At 32.4% G+C, this 15,526-nt stretch overlaps 1 protein-coding gene across 3 annotated transcripts in view; it reads left to right on the top strand.

The window, feature by feature from the left end:
• LOC150093162 (uncharacterized) overlaps nucleotides 1-13,470 on the top strand; it is a 164,587-nt gene extending 151,117 nt beyond the window's left edge. For all 3 annotated transcript variants that reach the window (XM_090413595.1, XM_090413596.1, XM_090413594.1), the window contains 2 exons: nucleotides 5,054-5,203; nucleotides 13,003-13,470. In XM_090413595.1, the coding sequence (XP_090269721.1) occupies nucleotides 5,054-5,203; nucleotides 13,003-13,131 (279 nt within the window). In that variant the 3' untranslated portion in view covers nucleotides 13,132-13,470. The remainder of the gene's footprint in view (nucleotides 1-5,053; nucleotides 5,204-13,002) is intronic.
• The last annotated feature ends 2,056 nt before the right edge of the window (nucleotides 13,471-15,526 follow it).

Genomic DNA, 15,526 nt, shown 5'->3' with positions numbered 1-15,526 from the left:
GAACGCCAATATTGAATAACTGCAGCATGGCTATCTGGGATGTTATAACTTAAATTATTATTTAAGTGGACCGGGTTCAGTAGGATTTCCCTTGATTCTACGATTTTCCTTTCAAACTCATCTTCACAGCGAAAAATATTTTCTGATCTATTCCAGCATACAGAGTGGCTTTGTTGGTCATCATTAGGATTATTTGAAAAAAGAACATGACTGGATAACGCAGTTGCATGAGATGTCTCTCTTATGCTCTTCTATGCGTTGTTCAATAGATTTGTTAGTTTGACCAAAGTATGGGATATTGCAATCACACCACAGTTTATATACTCCAGGGTACTTAAGGTTGGGATGAGTAGGTTTTGGATGGCTGATTAGAGAGCGGATTTTTGGAAGTGTGGTGAAGAAGGTCCTGATATTATATTTTTTAAGGACTTTAGCTATTTTCTTAGAGACTGTGCTAATGTATGGAATGGAGATGTTACCTTTAAAATTAATAGTCTCTGTTGTGCACTGCTTAGGAGGGTTCAGAAGAAATTTCTTAATTGTTTTTTCAGAGTATCCGTTTTGTTTAAAAATAAGAGTGAGGTGATTCATTTCTTTTTGTAGTTCATCTTGTTCATTTAAGCGAGAACGTGCTCTGTGTCCTAAGGTAGATATAATTCCAAGTTTTTGTGGTGGAAAATGATGAGAAAGATTATGCAGATATCTATTGGTATGCGTAGGTTTTCTGTACATAGAGATGTTTAATCTTTCAGAGCATCGTGTAAGCATAACATCCAAAAAAGGTAAAGAGTTATTATTTTCTATATCAGCAGTAAATTTTATATTAGGATGTTGGATGTTTAGATGACGAAGAAAATCTGTGAGAGCTGTGTGCCCGTGATTCCAAATAATGAATATATCATCAACATATCTTTTCCAAACTTTTGGTTTAAATGAGAAGGAAGATATGGCTTTCTTTTCAAAGTCTTCAAGGAAGATGTTAGCTAGCACTGGGGACAAAGGGTTGCCCATTGCCAGGCCTTGTTTTTGTTGGTAAATGGAGTCCTTATATCTGAAGTAACCAGAATGAATGCAATGCTTTAATAAAGTGAACATTTTTTTGGATAATTTGTCCTGTAGTAATGTAAGTACCTCGTCCGTAGGAACGTTAGTAAATAAAGATATAATGTCAAAACTAGCTAGAATATCATTATCATCGATGGGAATATCTTTAATATGAGAAACAAAATCTGTGGTGTTTTTGATGAAAGATGAAGATTTATTGGAGAAACACTTGAGGTACTTTGCTAAATATTTTGAAAGTTTATATGTAGGCGAATCAATTCCTTCCACAATTGGGCGAAGAGGGATGTTTTCTTTATGAATTTTTGGAACTCCATAGATGCGTGGGATAAGAGGATGTAGAGAGCGTAATGAGAGGCGAATATTATGAGGAAGTTCACTCGCAGTCTTTAACAAGTTGTTTGTACAGTTTTGTAATTCTCTTGTAGGATCTTCCTGAAGAATTGAATATATTTAACTATCTTCAAGTAATTGAAGCATTTTGTTGTGGTAATCTTCAGAGTTGAGGATGACCGTAGAGTTGCCTTTATCTGCAGGTAAAATAATAATGTTACTGTTCTGTTTTAGATTTTTTAGGGCTTTTCTTTCAGCCACTGAAATATTATCTGTTGGAGGTTTGGCATTATTTATAATAAAAATCGATTCAATACGAAGAACAAATTATTATAGGACAAATTATCCAAAAAAATGTTCACTTTATTAAAGCATTGCATTCATTCTGGTTACTTCAGATATAAGGACTCCATTTACCAACAAAAACAAGGCCTGGCAATGGGCAACCCTTTGTCCCCAGTGCTAGCTAACATCCTCTTTGAAGACTTTGAAAAGAAAGCCATATCTTCCTTCTCATTTAAACCAAAAGTTTGGAAAAGATATGTTGATGATATATTCATTATTTGGAATCACGGGCACACAGCTCTCACAGATTTTCTTCGTCATCTAAACATCCAACATCCTAATATAAAATTTACTGCTGATATAGAAAATAATAACTCTTTACCTTTTTTGGATGTTAAGCTTACACGATGCTCTGAAAGATTAAACATCTCTATGTACAGAAAACCTACGCATACCAATAGATATCTGCATAATCTTTCTCATCATTTTCCACCACAAAAACTTGGAATTATATCTACCTTAGGACACAGAGCACGTTCTCGCTTAAATGAACAAGATGAACTACAAAAAGAAATGAATCACCTCACTCTTATTTTTAAACAAAATGGATACTCTGAAAAAACAATTAAGAAATTTCTTCTGAACCCTCCTAAGCAGTGCACAACAGAGACTATTAATTTTAAAGGTAGCATCTCCATTCCATACATTAGCACAGTCTCTAAGAAAATAGCTAAAGTCCTTAAAAAATATAATATCAGGACCTTCTTCACCACACTTCCAAAAATCCGCTCTCTAATCAGCCATCCAAAACCTACTCATCCCAACCTTAAGTACCCTGGAGTATATAAACTGTGGTGTGATTGCAATATCCCATACTTTGGTCAAACTAACAAATCTATTGAACAACGCATAGAAGAGCATAAGAGAGACATCTCATGCAACTGCGTTATCCAGTCATGTTCTTTTTTCAAATAATCCTAATGATGACCAACAAAGCCACTCTGTATGCTGGAATAGATCAGAAAATATTTTTCGCTGTGAAGATGAGTTTGAAAGGAAAATCGTAGAATCAAGGGAAATCCTACTGAACCCGGTCCACTTAAATAATAATTTAAGTTATAACATCCCAGATAGCCATGCTGCAGTTATTCAATATTGGCGTTCACGTGAACTTGCACGCACAATTGCAACAAACAATGGCACGCCAGTTGGAACAACTTGAAAAATACAACGTTTTTATGTATCGATTATGTGAGGCAATTTGTACCTGTAATTTCCAGTTTGTTTAAATAATTCAATGTTTATTAGTATTCCTTTCCTTTATAAATACCTGAAGAAGGCTGCTATATGCCGAAACTAGTAGTATTTATCATTAAAATCTTTATATGTTATCTCGGTTTTATAGTCATTAAATCTATATTTTTTTCAAATATATATATATACACACACACACACACACATATGTATACACGCAGAGTGGAACTTTGGTTGTCGAACAAATCGGTTCCCGGACATATTTTCCAAACAAAAAACACACCGGTTTCCGAACAAAATCTCGGTTCCCGGACAGGCAAACTGGCAACCATGTGCTCTGCGGGCTGAGATTACGGCAGGAGAGCGGCAGTTACGCCATAGCCTCCATTCAGTGCAGACACCTGCTGGAATTTCTGGAGAATTAAAAAATTTAAGACACCTATTGTATATTATTATTATAAGGTGCCTCCATGGAGTCAAAAGACTCATTGCTGGAGACCCAACATTGCATACTAACCATTATTCACACAATACCTGTCATATGAATTTGTGGTTTTTTTTATAAATTGTTATTAAATAAGCCACTGTGGGGCCGAAGAAGGATAGCGATAACAGCAAAGCGAAAAGAAAAGTTGTTAGAACTACTAGAGGTGAAAAAATAAATCGTATCCAAACATGAAAATGACGTTCATGTCTCAGATCTTGCTATGCAGTTCGGTATGGCGGAATCAACGATCTGTACAATACTCAAAAATAAAGAGGCGATCAATTTTCGTCTATATTTTACCTATTTATTGTGTTTATTCTTTTTGTGTAAGATTCTATGCATTTTCATTGTTTTTGTATACGAATTTATGTATGAAGTACTGTTATAAAGGTTTAAATAAGCAATCATCTGGGGTTCGGGAATGAATTAATCCATTTTGCATTAATTCTTCTGGGAAAATGGTTTCAGTTTCCAAACAGCCTTTAGGAACGAATTATGTTCGACAATTGAGGTTCCACTGTGTGTATATGTATGTATGTATGTATGTATATATATATATATATATATATATATATATATATATATATATATATATCTTTTCATGCTTAAAAAAATGTGATACTTGGATACTGGTAAGCTCTGCTGCCATTCTGCGGAAGGTACAGACTTTTTTTTATCGTACAACATTAAATGGTACATCATTTTAAAAGAATTTTGCTAATTTCAAAAACATATATGGTGTCTGTATAGTCCTCTCATAGAAAGCAATTTCACAGCCGTCAAAGGATCTAAAATACCTAATTGAAGGCTTTCAGTTATACTTACTATATAGTAACTTTGAGTAATGGAGGGTAACTGATGGACTTTGAATGTTCACTGGTGCAGAGTTCAGCAGTGTTCCTTTAATTGTTGTGTATTTTACATATTATCCTCGGACCTCCACAGAGTCAGACTTATCATGGGAGGTCTCTCTGTCATACACAGCTCATTGTACATGCCTTAAATACATTCATATTCTCTGCAGACACCAAACACATTGAGTGTTGTACTAGTGGATTACAGAAACTAGTTAAAACCAGTTTCTGTAATTATATGATTTTTAATGACTTATGGAAAAATAAGACTATATGTTATATACATAGTCCAGAGAATTTTGGGATTCCACAGAGCAGTGAGATACTGCAGAAAAATATTTAAAAAAAAAAATTAAATAAAAAACCTTAAAACTAATATTTCTGATTCTCTCATTTATAAAATTCAACTGTCACAGGTAATGTCATTTTCAACTATTGTATTTATTTATAGCATAGGATTCTCTTACAGAAATTCTACTGAAACTGAAAAGGTGCCATGATTGTTAATAGGTGAACAGTATTAAAATATGCTATACCTCTTTCTGGCCAAAATTTTGTGTTTTAAAAAGATTCTTTTCCAGCCTGAAACATCCTGTCTAACTGAAAGAATAATTTCTCCAGGTATTTTAGCCCAAATCCATTTTTTTGCAATGGGAATAAATGCACTAAAAAGCCTTTAAGAGTGGATCATAAGATATTTATCCAACAAAAATGAAGACTTTTCTTGAAACGGTGTGTATCTAATTTTAGAATTGTGTTTTGTTTTTTGTTATTCCAGGTAACTCCAAGTGTTACTGCATATGGTGTTCCACCAACATACCTACCACCTGTCACTCCTATGTATTCTCCTCGACCTGCCGCTGTCTATTTACCTGCAGGTTATGATGCAGGTGCTCGTTTTGATGGTCATGCTATGTCAGTTGTCCCAGTAAGTTATCTTTTAGTATAGCGACTGCCAGTCTTTATCTGTTTTGAATTATTGTGTAAATTTGAAAATTGCTTTGTCTCAAAACATGTCAGATTCATGTTAATGAAATACAGGTAATGTCAATGCAAGTTTGCTGTTTGTAGGTTCACACTTATATGAACCAATATTTCCATTTTCATTTTCATGAAAATGGCAAAATATGGTCATGTTTATAGAAACCACATCACATGCTGTAACCATGTTCTTTTGGTAATTAAATTTAAATGCCTATGACAGTTGGCAGAAGACGTGTGGAAAGATCTAATAAATTACTTTCAAATATCACATAAAATATATTTCCTGGTTTCTTTTGAGTGTGTACTTTGTTGAATGGATAACCATCATAGATTCTTTGATGTTGTGAGCACTGAAGTTGTCTTCTATGTAAGGCATGGAGCTTTTGTCCCATCCAATATTGTGGTGAGTGTGGGAGAAGTGGAAGGCTAGGCCTGAGCTGTCTTCTATGTTGTGATTAATGTCTCCAATATGCTCTTTTTGTCTAATTTCCAAACTTCTAGATCTCTATCACAGGAGATGAAGAAACACTAAAAGAAAAATTACATTCTCTTCTCCAACTGTTGATGAGCAATGGATATTCTAAGAAAATGGTACAGAGAATACTATTCTCTATTCATGCTCTGCAACAAATTCCTGACATTTGCTACAGAGCCTCAGTTTCCATCCCTTATATTTGTAGTTGTAGTCTTTCTCTCAAAATTGCCAGTCTCATGAAATAAGAGTGGCTTTCAAGCCCATTGTTGACTATACAAGCTCTGTTATGTTCGCCTAATACCACAACCCTTTCAACATCCTGGAGTTTACAATATTCCATGTTCTGTGGCTTTGCTTACATAGGGCAAACATCTCGAAGTTTAGAAATATAAAAAGAGCATATTGGAGACGTTAACAACAACAGAGAAGACAGCTCAGACCTAGCTTTCCACTTCTCCCACACTCACCACAATATTGAATGACAAGAGCCTCCATGCCTTACTTAAAAGACAATTTCGGTGCCCAAAAACATCAAAAAGGCCATGATGGTTATCCACTCACAAGGCACACTCAACAGAAACCAAGTAATGATTTTATATGATATTTGGAAGTCACTTATTAGATCTTTCCACACATCAGACTTTAACTTTTGTATAATGGCTCATATTTGCTACTTATTATGTATTTTTTTTTCCCCTCTAACCCAGAAGAAGCCACTAGCATATGCGGCGAAACTGGTCAGTTTAACTGTCTATATTATTATTACCTATTAAACCCAGTGTCAGTTATCATTTGTCAAATACAAAGTTTCTTTAATGAATTAATAATTGCCTGTAAACATTCAACAAGTAATAATGCTACTTGTACTGTAGAAAAACTTGTCAGAAAGTTCATATAGAACAGAAACTAGATGCAATAGGTCTGTGAAGGCATCCAGTTAACTGGGAGAAGTTCATATTGTTTTCTGTACTTAAGATTAGGGATGCAGCAAACATTTGGTTTTAGTTCAGTATTTATTTGGTTGATTTTCTGTGCATTTTGAGATATTTTGCAGGCTGATGCAGAATAGTTGATTGTACTATGAAGAATTAAAATTTGTCTTAAAATATTAAAAAAAGAGTACAGTTTGGGCCATAAATAATAATAAAAACAATTTTTGATAGTTTTAATATTTGTGAGGATTCAAAATTCGAAACATGTAAAACATGCAAAAAAAATACAAAATATCTAGGTAATAGAGGAAAAAGGAAATACACATCTATGATTGATAATGTAAAAATGCAAGCATAGTGATGAATTTGTAAAACAAAATGAAATATTAAACCACAAATAAGCAATCGGAATTTAAAGTAAATCCAAAACAACAATAAATTCATTAACATCAAATAAATGTTAATGATTAATCTAAAAAAGGATGCAGATGACAAACAGGCAAAATCTTTTCATTATGGTTTGGCTGAAATGCTTACATTTCATAGCAGGCCATACTCAAAGGGGAAAAAAAGTTAAAAAACGAAAAAAGTATTTCCGATGTTAATGAATAAACTTATTCTGCAGTATAATTTCTGTAAAAATTTCTTTCTACATCAACTTCCAGCATATTCATCGACAGTCTTTTCAGGAGAGAAAATGTTTATGAATAAACAAGATGTGGGCTTCTCCAAATAAATGTTGAGAATTTTTTTCCCTTACATCATAATTTATGGTGAATTCATTTTAATAAGTAAATCCATGATTATTCTGTGTAATAATAAATTATGATGTAGGGGAAAAAATAAAATATTTCGCTATTTATTTCCCCTACATCATAATTTATGGTGAATTCGTTTTAATAAGTAAATCCATGATTATTCTGTGTAATAATAAATTATGATGTAGGGGAAATAAATAGCGAAATATTTTATTTCGCTATTTAAAATAAAAGTTCCATTAATATTTTATTTTGTTATTGCAATATTTCTTCTGATTTTTATGCTGTACTGTTTATTTTAATAAATGTTTCCTATAAAATGTCATGATCCAACTATATTTTATAGCCACATGTAGAAAGAAACCCAGTTTCAAAAATTTACCAGAGAGCTTATGAGAACATAACCTATGGCAGTATTTAAGACATGGACTTTGCACATGAACATGTGTATTCGCCTTTTATTAGTGCAATAATTAGGTTTCACTGACTTGATAAATGTTATGCACTTTTTGTTTTCATCATAGATAATGCAAAATCTTAAATAGCAACAGACCTTATTAAATATTCAGCAACAATCCTGTCAAATTATTAAATTCATAAGTGAATCCTCAGTAGGCGCAGCATAATCAAATAGTAAAATATAGAGAAAAGAAACTTTAATTTGGAATAAATAATAAACTGTAATATAGAGTATTGCAGATACATTTGTATTTTATAGCCAGATTTTAAAATTTTAATGTTTTGAAACTGTTTAGAAGAGCATATGAGAAAGTTAAGTTTTTATAAGCTCTGGTAAATTTTTTTCATTTGGCTATAAAATATGGATGGATCCATAATATTCTCCTTTCAGTATCTTGCTAATGCCAGACTGAAGCCCCTTGGCTCTACTTTTAAAATGTGACAGTTGTATTATATTTTCAGAAAAGGAAACATTTTGTTTTCACTTTTTTTTTTTTTTTTTTTTTATATCAAAAAAGAGCCTAAAAGGGTGGCATTAAATAATCCTTAACTAGAAATTGGAGATATAAAGTTCCATGCTTATTTCATAACTAAATGTGTACATATAAAGTTAAAAAAAGCTTTAAATAAAGACCAGAGAGCCTATGACAATACAATCTTCTGCAGCGGAGTTGCCTTAGTTTGCACGACATAAAAAACTATATGTTGCTATATTTGATTTATAAGATTTAATTGGAATAAATACAGCATAAATAAATAATTAAACACACATTTAATCAACCCTATATTTCATCACTGAGACATCATCATCAGGGAAGCAATATTAAAATTGCATCATTTAAAGAAGGAAGACAAAACTTATATTCATTGACCACAGGATAATGTTTTGCACTTGCTTTTTCCTTAATACCCAACAACTGGAAATGAGCTCAGACAGAAAGCTGTTGTAAATGCTTCATTGCAGAGATATTGCAGCATCTGATCAAAAGGATATACACATTGAAGTGAGAAGCCTAAATTGTCATTCTGATGACAAAAAGAGCAAGAAAGGGAATGATAGTGTGGTAGGAATGATCCCAAGAATAGCAGAACTTCAAGGCATTAGATTGCAGTGACAAAGAAAAAGGAAATGTTAATCCTTGTTGGAAATCTAAACAGCAGAGTAGGAAATGATTACCAGACATATAGAAATGTTTGGGGAAAATTTGGAGTAAAAAGCAAAGCTAATAATAATAAGTACCTGTGGATTTCTGTTCAGTACTTGGCCTACTCGTTACCATGTTCCAACATAAACACCTGTACAAATTCACATGGAGAAAAGACACAAGAAATAGGAAAAGTCTCATTAACTGTGTTATTGTTGATAGTAATATCATAACTGGTTCAGACCACAAGAATATATACAGACGATTTAGTTTTGAGCAAGATGAAATTGTAAGAAAGTTTTGAAGCAAATCAAAGTTGAGCAGCTTCCAGAGATGAATTGCAGTCTCATATATTCCAAAATTCAATAAAAAATGAAAGAGACTAAAGGGAAAAAAAAACAAACCATGGAGATTCACTGGCAAACCCTGAAGAAAACATTGATTTAACCAGAGAGGCATGTGGTGAGGTTGTCTGCAAGTAGAGAAAAATGAGAACTCAATGGTGGACTCAGGAAGCTAGAGACAGTCAAGGAAATGAAGAAAACATGCGAAAATTTTTTGTAAGTCAGCCAGCTTGTGATCTGAGAGAATACAGAGAAAAATGAAAAACGTTATGTAAAACATAGCTGAATTGAAGTCATGGAAAGACTGGTAAGAAAATAGAAGACACGAGTAGATCGGAAATATCAGGAAGGTGGCTAAATGTTCTGGAGACTATTTGAAAAAGTTTAAAAATGGAGGAAAGAATACTGTGAAAGGAATCAAATATAAAGGTAACACGAAAATCAAAGATAGAGATATTCTAGATGTCTGGAGTAATTTATTTGAAAGATTGCTAAATGAAATAAGCAGTAACAGCATGGTAGTAGAACACACTCAGAAGGAATGCAATCAGGAATATATATATGTATATATCAATACTTGAAATAGAAAAAAAAGATATCACGAAATGTGGAATAGATGTTATTGGACCAGTAATGCATAAATATGGAGGTATAAAAGTGTCTCAGTGGCTACACTGCATAATTCAGAAGGCTTTGGCAGAGGTTCGAATTCTTGATGGAGTAGACCTCTCGTGGTACCCATCTATAATAATGGAAATTAAACAATGTAAGAATTGGAGAAATTTCTTTACTGAGTGTTCCTTGTAAGATTAATGTAATATACAGTCATATCCAGAGTTATGCGGTTTCATATATGTACGTATTCTCGTCCCGCTTCAGGCCTCACCACTAGTCATATCTTTCCGGCGCCGGCTGCATTCGCCATTGTTGCACATGCTGTGAACAAGCACTGACGTGTTTCGCGTGGTCTCCATTCATACACGATTTTTATAGTCTACAAACCTTGTGATTGTTTAATGTTATGTTCTTGATAAACATTTTATCACATAAAAAATAATAATGTCATCCAAAAGAAGCAAGTCCGATTCTTCTACAGCTAGCAAGAAAAGATAAACATTGACTATGGAAACAAAACTCAACATTATTAAGGATTTTGAAGGCGGAATGAAAATTTGTGAGCTAGCAAAGAAGTTCGATCTACAGGAATCCACAATAAGAACAATCGTAAAAGAAAGGGTTACAGATTTTGGAGGACAGATTCTAATGAGGAACGAATTGTAGCCACAAGGTAAGGAATAAAAAAATCATTAGCTTGCTATGAAGAAATTTTGCGTGACAAGAAAAAGACATTATGCCGTCAGACGAATCTATTAGATTTTATGAAACCATCGACATCGAAATAACTTTCTTTTTTTTATGTGCGATAAACTACAATTATGATTATATTTCTTAAAAAATATAGGTGCTTTTGTAAACCTTTGGTCCTAATTAACTAATATTTTGTATGTTTGTATGCAAAATTATACCAGAGTTACGCGCTTCTTGTTGGTCCCACCTACCACGTAACTTCTTGGTATGACCGTACTTGAGAAAAGCAGATTTGTTTGTGATCTTCTTTGATCACAAACATCACAATATGTGGCAAGGCGAGGTGTAATGATCTGCCAGAAAGTAAAGGTGGCAGTGGAAGTTTTTCCAACACACTAGTATAACTATGTTAAGACAAACAGTTGGGAAATCATGGGAATATAACAAGGATCTGTATTTGAGTTTTGTAGATCTGGAAAGGGCATTTGGCAGGTGCCAAGAGAAAAACTGTTTGAAGCACTACAGTTATATGGTGTAAATGGGAAATTTATTGGACCAGATACATTGCCTTTATTTGAGTTGTAAGTCAGCAGTTAGAATTGAAGGAGGCAGGAAGATTGTTTGATATAAAATCAGGTGTGAGACAAGGTTGCACATGATCATCATTTATATGGATCACATTATAAAAGCAAGTGGCATTAAACCTGATATCAGAATTGGAGACATCAAACTCGACTCTTTGCTTTATGCAGATTGTGTATTCCTTAATAAATCCATTGCACTTGTCCAGAATTCTGTTAATTAAATTGAATAACAGTTGCAACAAGTTTAATATTTAAATCAACAGTGAAAAGACCTAACTATGAAAATAGGTAGAAACAAAGAGAAAACATCAGCAACATTCTCAGGGGAGAACCTGTAGAACAAGTAAAATATTTCAGCTATTTAAGCACAATTTTTAATGAAAATGGTAATTAAATATGGAAATAGACAACAGAATTAGCAATACTAGGAATACAACTGAATAAATTTATGTGTAATAAGAAAAAATTAGTCAAAACACTAAACTAGATGTATACTAGACAGTATTCAAACCAGTTTTAACTTATGGATCTGAAAGCTGGTTTAGAAATATCCCCCTTAATCAAAGATGACCACAGATAAAATTAGGAGAGAATGGATGGCATCAATGACAGCATCATATTAATGAAGATATTAGAAAAGAACTAGATATTATTAGTGTTCAGGAGTAGGTAAGCAGAACTAATCTCAGGTGATATGGCCATTTAAATAGAATGGAAGGAAAAGATTAGCAAAAGACGTGTTTTTTGCAAAAAAACATGTCTTTTGCTATTTAAAAGATTTATTCTTCTGCATTTAAAAAAAAAAACAAAGTAGAGACCAAGATCTGGTTGGATTGATACACTCAGAAGTGCCTTAGAAGACAGAAACATAAGATATGATAACATTGGAGTCTTGACAGATAACAGTTTAATTTGGAGAAAGGTTGACAATCTGAGCTTATATTGATAGATCTGCTGTAACATAGTCGAGTCACTTTCATCTACATTTATAACATTTATTCCTGGTTTTGCTTTTCATACATAACCTACATGCACTTGAAAGCATTTAGTTGTGTTAAGAATTTATCTGTTCTTAAGCAAAAACTTTCTGGTTAAATCAGATTTCATAAGAATTGATGTAAGTAAGAACTTGAGATCTTTTTTAGATGTTTGTTTAATGAGTTTTGCAAGCTTGCATTCAACAAAGAACTACAAGAAACAAAACCAGTAACTTTTCAAAAGGGGTTTCATTATATCAAGTTTCATCTCTCTTATTTATTAAAATACATTTCAAGTATTTTTTTTAATCTAAAAATTATTTTAAAATGTATAGTTGTTGCTAAATTATATAACAAAAATTAGTGCTTCAAAATTTATGATAATTCCTATTTTAATTTAAAAAAAAAAAAAATTAAAATAGGAATTATCTTACAAATATCTATTGGGGTGGGGGGGGAGAATCCTTGAAAATAGTTGATTTACAATAATAGCAGTCTGCTATCATAATAGTTTGATAATATGCTACAGTCGTAATTATTCTCTTTGTCTCCACTTTGGAATGTATATATATATATTGTTTATTTTTTATTTTTTTCCAATTTGCCATACAAAATTGATTGTATTACTTATTCAGTCAGCTAAAAAAATTTTGATAAAATAAAACAAATGAAATTTTAATATAATATGGTATGATTGTGTAAAGATTTCATTCACAGCAAACTTTTAAATGGTGTATAATTGATAAATATATTTTTTCTAGCCACCACCACCTGGTGTTGCACCAAATGCAGCTCAGCTTGCCATGATGCAGGGGAATTCTGTGGTTCTAGGCCAACAGAAGTCCAGCTTTCTTTCTGGAGGCAGCAGTGGGGGTTATACCTTCTGGTAGGATGGAGTAGTAGTGGAAAGTGCTTCAGCTATGAACACATCAAGCTGAGAGCTCATTTTTTTCCATTCATGATGAGAAGATGGTTCACTTGTGGAGCCAGAGGCATGCACTTATGCAAAGCCTTTTTTATTTTAAATCTAAGATCTGTCCGGAGACTAGAACCTTGATTTTCTTTTGTCTCATTGACCCCCCCTGTTTTAATTGTGAACAGAACTGGTGATACCTGTAAACATATACTCTGTAGAGGCTTAAAGTATATACTTTGGAGCATTTTTATTTACATTGTAAAGGATATGCAGGAAAGGGCTAAACAATAAAATATGTAAAGTGTAGTTAAAAGGTTGTAGTGTTTTAATAATTGTACATAAGCATTAAGAGTTGCACATAATCTTCATTTCGTATACCACAGAAAAATTCGTACAGACCATTTAAACCATGTTGCCCAAAGACAAGAATTTGTTAATTTAATTTATTAATCATATTGAATGGAAGTTTTTAAGCATATAAGATGTAGTTTGTTGCTCTGTAAAGATATCATGGTTTAATAATTAAGTTTTCGACTACTTTATTAAGTTGTTCTTTTATCTTGGAGAATATAAGAAGTACTGTAAATAATAATTTAAAAAAATACAAAACAGTACTGAGTTTGGAGTATAAATTTATGAAAGTTTTTGTGGTTAACAAATTATACAGACATTTATTAGAAGTGAAGTGAAGATATTTTAAAGACTGCATGTGCTATTAAAAAAAGCTTTTTTTAATTATTCATTCAGGCTGTAATTGTAAATTAATTATTAGGCAAAAGAGTTTTATTCAAGACAAGTTATTAACTGCATAAAGATGTAAAACACTTAGCAAAAAGTCTGTAAATTGTAATGTAAAAAATTAACGTATTATCATTTGTTAATTTTGAAATTTCAATGAAACTGCATTTTAGATTGCAAAAATAAACATAGAAAGGTGATTAAAGAAATTCAGTACTGGAATCTTGTATCATTTTGTATTTTTTATACCATTTAATTCCATTATTTGTTTTGAAGCAATACAAAAATTCATATTTGAAAATTCAAGTGCATATTGTAAAAACACTGCTATGTGTGTTCTTGAGCATTATTAAGCCTGCATGAACAAAACAAGTTTTTTTTTAATAAAAATCTGGATAAAATTTAATGAACTTGTACTTTATTCTGAAATAAATTATTTTAGAGTGAAAAAAAATCTAACTACTCAAATTTGGATCAGCTATAATGTTTACACTGCCATTAATGAAGTAGTTTAGTTCTTATTAGAATTACAATTGTCAGAAAGCCCTACACCATACAAGAAACTTTTGAAACATTATTGAAACATATATATTACTTTGGGATGTATGTATATTTAAAAATTCAAACCAGAAATGTACACACTCTTAGAAATATTTCTGTGAATATAAATTTTATTTGCTGGAGGAAAGGGAAAGAGGACAGAGTGATGAACAAGTGAGTTGAACCACACTTGAGTGCTAGACATTGAATTTCTTTGCAGTTTTGAAGAAAGAACAAACAACAAAAAGGAAGGGGGGGGGAACTAATGCTATGCTGGGGAAGAAGATTGAAGAACACAGTTCTAAATTTTTCTTTTCAACCAAATAAAGAGAAGATATTCTGTTCAGTTTTTGAAAGAAATGTAATTTTAACAATATAGATTCACATATTAGCATAAGCTGAGTTGAACACGTCCCTTTTGACATCATTTGTTTTATTAATTTTTTTTATGAAATTTATAAATTATAAATCTGTTGCATTGTTAATCACCTGGCTCCTTACTTTCTTGTAAGGAAGCCAGGAAATGACTCAAATTCTTGCATAGATGATCTTAATAAATGTCCTTCTACTATAAACATTCAGCGTGTCTTTGATTTTTTTTTTTTTTTTCCAGAAAGAAGTCAGAAGCATCTTGTCCAGTACTGAATACCAACAAATAATCTCCTGCTCAATAACATTTTTCTCTTAGGAGCAAGAGTTGTTCTAAACATGTGTTCCAAATTTGCCTACTGATCTTGCTTTTTTCCCCCCACTGGTATCTTTCCTGCAGTCTGGAATACTATATTCAACCCATATGAATATGGAAAACCCATTCTTAAGAAGGGCAATAAATATTTAACATCAAATTATCATCTAGTTTCAATTCTATCAATTAATAAACAATTGCCAGTATGGATTCTGCCACTTTCAATCAACAGCAGTCTCTTGCTTATATCAACTTTTGGACAAATGCCATGGAAAAGTTTGAGGAATCCCTCTTGATATCTCTAGAACTTTTTACCGGGTCTAGAGCACAAAGATCTATTAGATAAGCTCCTCTTATTTGGTCTGATTTTTTTTTAGTTGGGGTGCCAACTTTCTGATTGTAAGTG

Source organism: Typopeltis vanoorti, chromosome 24 (genome assembly GCF_054136105.1).
Source record: "Typopeltis vanoorti isolate ZY-2024b chromosome 24, IOZ_Tvanoo_1.0, whole genome shotgun sequence".
NCBI lineage: Eukaryota > Metazoa > Arthropoda > Arachnida > Uropygi > Thelyphonidae > Typopeltis > Typopeltis vanoorti.
This window is presented reverse-complemented; position numbering and strand designations above follow the sequence as displayed.